At 52.8% G+C, this 8,307-nt stretch overlaps 1 protein-coding gene across 1 annotated transcript in view; it reads right to left on the bottom strand.

The window, feature by feature from the left end:
* Nucleotides 1-320: 320 nt before the first annotated feature.
* Nucleotides 321-8,307, bottom strand: part of Jdp2 (Jun dimerization protein 2) — a 46,376-nt gene continuing 38,389 nt past the window's right edge. The window contains exons 3-4 of the mRNA XM_005343372.3: nucleotides 7,256-7,360; nucleotides 321-1,376 (exon numbers count right to left, since the gene is read on the bottom strand). Of these exons, the coding sequence (XP_005343429.3) occupies nucleotides 1,191-1,376; nucleotides 7,256-7,360 (291 nt within the window). The 3' untranslated portion in view covers nucleotides 321-1,190. The remainder of the gene's footprint in view (nucleotides 1,377-7,255; nucleotides 7,361-8,307) is intronic.

Genomic DNA, 8,307 nt, shown 5'->3' with positions numbered 1-8,307 from the left:
ATCAGGAGGCTCACAAGTGCCTGTTAGTCCAGCTCCAGAGGGATCCAAATCCCCTAACCTCTGCACATATCATACAAAGACATACACGCACAATTAAAAATAATAAAAATAAATATTAAAAAGTTTTGGCCTAAACAAATGAAGCGAGTACTCTCAAAACCGGTAATGGATGGAGTTCTTTAACCTCTCTAGGCCTTCGCCTCCTCATCTGAGACATGGGCATATTCAGGCTTCCCTGGGAGGGCAGCTATGGCAATTACTCCCAACGCCTCCTGCCCTGGGCATGCCCTCCCCGGGCAGACACCACTCGAGGCAGCTGAGTAATTAGAGCAATGTTTACTGAGCGATACAGGACTGAGTACTAGGAAGGGTTTACAAGGATGCAAATGCACCCCCACCGCCTGGCCACCACCCCTCAACACCCAGAGCCTACAGTACTTAGGAATTACAACGGCTGTACCCGGAGGGTGGATGTCCTTAACTACAGACCATAGCGTATTTGTACTGTGTCAATCGAGTGATTATAGAAATCCATATATATATTGCTCGTATAAAATCTTTTTTTTTGTAAAAAATATTAAAAAAAAAAAGAAAGTATAAAAAAAAGGTGTGCAGTTGGAAGCCCCGCCAGGACAGCCAGTCTGTAAACATTCATCGACTGTGTGCTTTGGGAGGGCGCCCGCGCCTCAGTGCCACAGCAAACTCCAGCAGGCCCATCACAGCCCCGCAGTGCACCCTTTCCACCGGGCTTGGGCAGGGCTGGGGAGGGTGGATCGCAGTCCACGCTGAGTTCCATCCTTGGCCACACCGTGTGTTGGGACGCATGGCTTTTCTTGGCTGCTCGGTAGTCCTTTGGGTGGGGGGGTCTCGGCAGAGAGGCCAGAGGAGCGCCTGAGGAGGCTACCTGGCTGGGCATCTCTCTGGCTGAGGCACCCTTCAAGCTGGGCCTTGGAGTGGGACAGCCCCTACCTGCGGGTCAACTTTGGTCTCGTCGCTTGGTCCCTCTGGTTTCTTCAGTCTGCTCTTGCTCTCGCGTGGCTGGGCTGAGTTTCAGAAAGGAGCCGGCTGGAGGCCAGTTATGCCAAGCCTCATGGTAGAGTTTGTCATGCGCCCAGGGGGAGACCTCCATCACCTCTTCTCCTTCTGCTGTCCCCCCTCCCCATCCTCTGATGCCTCCTCCAAGCCTTCAGTCACTTTTTGTCCAGCTGCTCCAGCAGCGGGTTGCCTTCGGACTCGGGTGTCCTGACGCTGTCTGTGCGCACGATGCAGGTGGGGCGGTGGCGGTTGAGCATCAGGATAAGCTGTTGCCGCTCCAGCTTCAGCTCCTCTATCTGGGTCTTCAGCTCGGCGTTCATGAGCTCCAGCCGCTCTGACTCCTGTGCAGACAGAGACACACTGTCAGCCGTCCCTGCCAGCCTGCTCCCTAGGACTACCCAGACACTCTGGCCGGCACCTGTTCTGCTGCCATGGTTTTCTACCTGCCAGTCCCACGGAAGCATCTGGGGGTAAATGACCTTTTGTGGGCAGTGCCCTGTCGCGCGGTAATGACCTCTGCCACAGCAGGTCCAGACATGTAGGGAATAGTCCAACTCAGAGCCCTTCTCGCTCCCTTCCCTCTAGCTGCTCCAGCCTCATGGCCCCCTTGCTGTCGACTAGAAAACATACCCAAATGCTCCCTGCAACAAGATTTTTGCACCCAAAAAAGGTGTGTGTGTGGGGGGGGGGGAGCCAGGTGACACTGGAGCAGGCCCATGAAGGGTAGTCCAAAAACAGGTGGCAGCACAAAATCAAGAAGAGCTTTGCTATGTGGCAATATCTGATCGGATAGTCTTGATGTTGGGATTGATAAACCCAGTGTGGGCCTTTCCTCCTCCATCGTGTGCCTCCCGGCCAGTAGCTTGCAATCAATTATTTAAAACTTTCCTCAGGATCCCCCAGAATCTAGGAGTCTCGCCCACAGAGAGACAATCGACAAGCAACCTGCTGGACCCCAAACGAGGTTTCAAACTGGTCTCAGATGAGACTTCCTACACACTCCCAGCCCTGGGGAGAGGAAGGGATGCTGAGGGTGTGATGGGGTGTGGGTGTGGGCTTGTGTGTTCAGAGTGTAGGCCTGGGGCTCACACAGTAGGACCATTGCACAGTAGGACCAAAGAGCACAGCAATGGGCCTTCCTGCTTTTCAGTCACAGCCCGGAACTGCAAGTTCTCCTCACGTGTGAACGAAGGCGCCTCAGGCCAGCGAGCTCTCCGTGGAAACGACCTTGTCCCCAGGTGTGGAGAAGGGTTTGGCTCTCAGGGCTGAGGCTGCTTCACTGGCAGGCAGGGGATGGAGAATAAAGATCTGTGGTTGTGACACACAAGGCAGCCCTCACAAGGACATTCCAGCTCAAAACGCCAACGGTACGGATGCTGAGTGGCCTGTGTTAGTCACAGAGCAAGCTGGGTGACCAGTGCTTCTGCCCAGTGGGGTGCAGTTGGGGCGGCCTCCCTCTGAGACCCTGGGCCTTCCGTGGAGTCCCCACACCTCCAGTGAGGGGGGCATCTTCCCTGCACTGCCAGGTCGGGATTGTTCCTCACGCACATCTCTGAGGTGGCTGCACGGGCTCCCAGAGAGCACAGAACAGCCGAGGAAGGCAGCCATTAGGATCACACCCCCAAAGTGACAGTTTCAAAAAAGAGAAAAGAAATGCTAAGGGGAACTCCTCCCCCAAAAAAACCAAAAAGTGTCTATGGTGGCTTTTATTGGGACAGGCTAAGACAAGACTGGAATGCAGGCCTGGTCCACACTTCTCAGAACTCTGAGAGATGGCTAGTGTTTCTGCCATCCTCCCCACCTCCTCCAACCCAAACTGCTAACACAATCTTCAGATTGTCCTCAGCCGTTGTATTGAGAAGCCTCAGGGCCATCTACCTACCTCTGAGGATATGCCTAGGCCTGCCCTGGCGATAAACACTTTGGGGAATCCAAAGCCTGTGAGCTGTTCCTCCTATGGTTCCTGAGGGGTGTCCACTCAGCACATAGCAAGGCTCCCCAAAGTGACCAGCCATTCTGAGTGCAGGAGACCAACAGGCATTACTAACAGCAGGGTGAGTAGCTGCCTCCAGATAGTTGAAGGGGCAGGGAAGGGCATCTGGGTAAGAACCCTCAGGCAAGAGGAGTGACAGGGGCAAGCTGCCACATGGGAAGAGATAACCAGGGACCACTGCACTCAGCTCTCTAGGACACAGTCGGGTGCACAGTAGAGAGGGCAGAGAAGGCAGAGCCAGAGGGCAGCTATGCAAACCCCGCAGGCTTAGACTCAGTCTTAAGCAAGTTATCTTGTCCATAGAGAGGTGATGATCCCCAGGATTAGGAGAGTTCCCACAGAGAAAGCACTGTGGAAACCAAAGGGCTCGAGGGGCATCAGGGAGTCTCCCTTTAACCTCTGGGCAGGAAGATAAAGATGATTCAGGGTCAGCTCAGCAAGTTTTGAGGAACGCCTGGGTTTAGATAACAGAGGAGGCAGGGCAGAGGGGAACAGCCGCATGGACATTAGATCGGAGCCTGAGAGGGGAGCTGGGCTGGAGGGTGCCAAATGGGGCCTGGAAGGAGTTTGGCCTTGGTTACGGTGGGAGTTTGGCCTTGGTTACAGTGTGCCTGAAGTTCACTCTGGACTTGGCTAACTCAATATAGCAGCATAGGCTTGTATTTCAAGCCCTCAGAAGTTGGAGGCAGGAAGTTAGGAGTTCAAGGCCAGTCTGGGATACTCAGTAAGCTTGAAGCCAGCCGGGTCTATATGAGACCCTGTCCTTGTGTTCCAAACCCAAAACAGTTAAAAAGCAAACAAACAAAAACCTAATGGAAGAATACGTCATAGCACTCAACACCACATAGATCTACTGCCTCCGAACCAGCAGTGGAGATTCAATCCCTGCTGTGGACATCTGTGTCACAAAAACAGGTGAGGTTTAGGGCAACTTGTCCTGGCTGTCACAGCATCACTAACGTCTTCTTTTTCGTTGTGGTTTTTGAGACAGGGTTTCCTCTGTGTAGCCCTGGCTGTCCTGGAGCTTGCTCTGTAGACCAGGCTGGCCTTGAACTCAGAGATTCTCTGCCTTCTGAGTGCTGGGATTAAAGGCATATATATGCATCACATCCAGCCCTGACTTTATATTTTAAAGTGTCCTAGGGGGCATAAAAGCGAGTTTCATCAACTTTTCTAAGGGCTGGGAAGCAGCTTGGGTCTGGGCTAAACGCTGGCTGTTTGCTAGCCCACGGGAGGCCACCCCCTCATCCCTCAGAAACCTGCCAGCAGAGGGGGCCTTCTCATCCTTCCAGGGTCAACGTGACCACCAGGAGGAAAGCACCTAGGGAGAGTATCTTGGGAATGTAAAATGATCTCCTTGCCTCCAGGGCCGGAGGACCTTGTGCTAGGTATAGGGGCACAGCCAGCAGCCAGCATCATAGCAGAGAGACACCTTAGGCTGCAGACGGAGGCTTTGGGGTAGGCCCAGGGTCTGTGGGGTATGAACTGACCCATCAGGCCTGTGCCTGCCCAAATTCAGGCCTTGGCTGATCTAAAGAGGTGAACCCTCTCAGAGGTTGTCTCTTTGGTGCACGTCAGTGTCCAGAGGTCAGGGTAGGGGTGAGGGTTAAAAGCTACGTTCCGCGAGCCACTCGGGTCTGCAGGCATGGCCAGCACAGTGGTCACATCGAGACTTCTCCTCCAAGGCCTCAGATGGCGAGGAAGAGGGACTGGGCCAGAGCCCATGTGGTGTTGCTCTCCAGATTTAAGCTCACAGAGTTTCCTCCATCATGGCAGCCACATCTCTTCCTGGGACAACACAATAGTATTTCATCTGCCCCAACCCAGCAGACTCCTCTGATGGGCTGGCGCCTTTCTCCTCCTGCATCCTGTCGTGGTTCCCCATGACCATGGTTAGTATCATGTAATGGGGACACTCATGAGAGGGGAAGAAGGTGTCTTAATAACGGGGGCAGGACAAGAGGGATACACTTGTCTATTTCAGACGAGCCAATATGTAGGATATCTATAAAAATGAGGCTTTGGGTCTGCCTGTCCCAACTTCCTTCCACGTGGGAAGCTAACCTCCAGCTACACTGATAACGTTCTTTTTAATTCTCTGAACACACCCTTAAATAGCAGCACCTGCTTTCGTACGTGCTGCTTCTGATGTCCCCTTCAAACCCACATTCTTCGTTCTTACTTCCTTCCCCATTTTTTTTTGTTTTGTTTTGTTTTTATTTTTAGAGATGGGATTTCTTTATGTAATAGGCCTAGCTCTCCTGGAGCTAGCTCTTGTAGACCAGGCTGGTCTCGAACTCACAGAGATCCATCTGCCTTTGCCTCCCAAGTGCTGGAATTAAAGGCGTGCACCACCACTGCCCAGCCCTGCCTTCCCCTATTTTGTCTCACCAATGGAATAGCTCTCTCAGTCCATTCTCAGCACTGGAAGTCCCCACAGCAATCTGGGCTCCTGAAACAACATTCCTCACTAGCTACAGCTCCTCATTTGCCATATGCTACCCACTGAGAACGGGGCCCATGGACCCATGGTACAGGAGCCCTTGGTTATCACTTGCTAGACAGAAAGATAGATGAGTCTCTGCCCTCCACCTGCTAGCAGTGTGGCCTTGGGCAAACGACTCGATCTCTCTGAACTACAGACCAATTTCTAGAGTGGAAATAATTAATGTTACCTTATGAAAAATGTTGTGACCATGTGAAATGTCTGGCGCACAGTAGGTGCTTGACAAGTTCACCTGGCAACAACTATCTAGGCATACAATAGGTGCTTAGCAAGTGTTAGTAGGCTGAAAAGCCGTCCATCTGGCGCTGGCTAGCTAGTGTGCTGCTGTGTCACTGAGAGCCTCTGGTGTAACACATCTTGTCCACTGTCTGAAAAGCTCTAAGTAGCTGGAGTTGCGTGGGCAGCTTCTCCTAAGAAGCTTGGCTGCACCTCCTGGCTCTGTCCATCGGGTACTTGATAGATGGACATAAAACACCCAACTGCCTCCTCTTTAAGGCCTGTTATCTTCAAACCCGCGGAACGATACTCTCACTTTAAGACCTCCCAGCAGTAGGCGATTCAGTCATGTTGATTGGCACTGCCCTGCCCAGGGTGCCCACAGCTAGGGAGAGGTCTGTACATGGCCCACACTGTTCATACCTGGGACCCCAGAAGAGCTCTCTGCAAGACTGAGATGGGACCACAAACCCCAGTGTTGGAAAACATCAGGCCAATCCAGCCTTACCTCTTCATAGCAAGAAGGACGATGTCCACTCTTGCTCTGCCCCCCTAACAGCAAGCCTCGCACACCCCTGGAGCCTGAGAACCAGAACCAGAGGTTTGGAGGCTAGCAGCGGGCTTTGGCATCAGTCCGACCCTTCAGTGACTGAGAGAGCTGGGTGGGTCACCACCTTCATTGTGCCTTCCTCGCCTGCAGAAAGCAAACCACGAAGCTCCCTATCTTCATGGCTACTCTGCCAACAAAATGAGATCACAGTGCCTGGCACGTAGTTATGGCATCACAACTACGGCTCATCGTTATGGTGACTCGCAGAAGAAAAATGCCTGCTGGTTAAGTTAGCATATAGCATTGCTATTACTGTTCAGTGGCAAACCAGTGATGGGGTGGAGCATGGCTGACCGCCGGGGGAATGCCTGGGGACTGCCTATCCAGCTTTCCACTCTCTTCAGGGCCACCATTTTTGGAGACAAAGGCAGCAGGGGCTGAGACGCAGGACCCAGGGGAAGAAAGAGCAAGCACCCTGCTAGGCAAATCACAAGTAAAAAGGCAGCTGATAGCGGGAGGAAGCCTGACCTCACATTCAGATCAGACCTCTGGTCCCTGGAGGCAGCAACAGAGTTCAGAGGTCATCTTCAGTGGGACTAAGTGCTGGACAGGTGGGGATGCACGGTAGATAAGACGTTACAATAAGTGGAGTTTTTCCTAGTAGCCAGTCCAGGAGCTAAGTCCACTGCCCACAGACATGACATTGCCCCAACATCCTACTTCATTAGCATGTACCCTAACACCATGGTAGCCACGGGGGCCAAAATGGATACTGCCAGGTTTGGGCTACTGGGTCAATCAGTACCCAGGATCTAAGCTCAGTGTGTGTGTGTGGGGGGGAAACATGGATCTTTCTTCCTTCTCTGTGTTGCCGTGTCTGATGATGCACCCGACTACCGAGCGCATTGGCCCTTGCAAAGGCCAAGGTGCTCCCCTCCACCATCACCCTGCTCACCCTTTGCAGAAACTCCGTGCGTTCCTTCTTCTTGTTCCGGCATCTGGCTGCGGCCACTTTGTTCTTCTCTCGGCGCCTTTTCCTTCGCTCTTCTTCCTCATCTAGCTGTGAGGGCACAGAGCCACGGATTAGACACCACGGGTGGCCCTGGGCACAGCTTCCCACCTGACACATGGACAGACAGGGGGACAGATCCCCTGTTTGCACCCACATCTCAGCAAACACCTCTGTCTCCTGGTCATAGAAGGATACTTCTCGGAGCAGGTGGGTAGCCTGGGGAGGAGCCAGTGTTCCCCCACCCCAAGGGCAGGGCTACCTGGCTTAGCCAGAGTTTCTGAGGCAGGCAGCTCCCCGCAAGGGAGTGGGGCAACCCGTTCTGCCTGGCACAAGCCCTCTGGGTGTAATTTTTTTCCAGGCCAGCAGCTCCCAGGCACTTCCTTTAAAAACACCTTGGGCAGAGACCAGGTTCCCATTCTGTACCCACCCCTCCCAGACGATCTTCACCCCACCTCTTCGGCTGGGATTTCAAACTCTCACCACCCATTTCTGCCAACGTGGCTCCTTTTCTTGGTCCCCCAAACTTTTACTCTATTTCCCCAGGATGTCACAGTGACTCTGTCCCCTCACCTGACTGGAATTCTCTTCCTCTTTTTTATAGTCCTCTCCTAAGACTCCAGCTGGGAGACAGCTGGGATGTACCAGGACACATCCCAGAGTCCCCTGAGATTACAAGCTAGCCTGTCTCCCTGGAAGGAATTCAGGAGCATAAAGGAAGGCCCCTAACTCAGGAGCAGCAAAACCTCACCCATTACCCTCCCTGACTGGCAGTTGCTAAGGTTTCACTGTCAGTATGAACAGGAGCTACCTCTTGTCTACTTTGGCAAATACTCCCAACACAAACATCACAAGATCAAGTGAAAGTGACTGCTACTGTCCTGATTTGCAGACAGTAAGTTTGAGACTTAAAAGGCCACTTTATCAAAGGCCACAGCAGAGCCAGATCTTGAACTTTTGGATGGATTTCACCAGTTTCAACCTTTAAAAAAGAAGAG

The sequence above is a fragment of the Microtus ochrogaster genome, chromosome 1 (assembly GCF_000317375.1).
Source record: "Microtus ochrogaster isolate Prairie Vole_2 chromosome 1, MicOch1.0, whole genome shotgun sequence".
Classification (NCBI taxonomy): domain Eukaryota; kingdom Metazoa; phylum Chordata; class Mammalia; order Rodentia; family Cricetidae; genus Microtus; species Microtus ochrogaster.
This window is presented reverse-complemented; position numbering and strand designations above follow the sequence as displayed.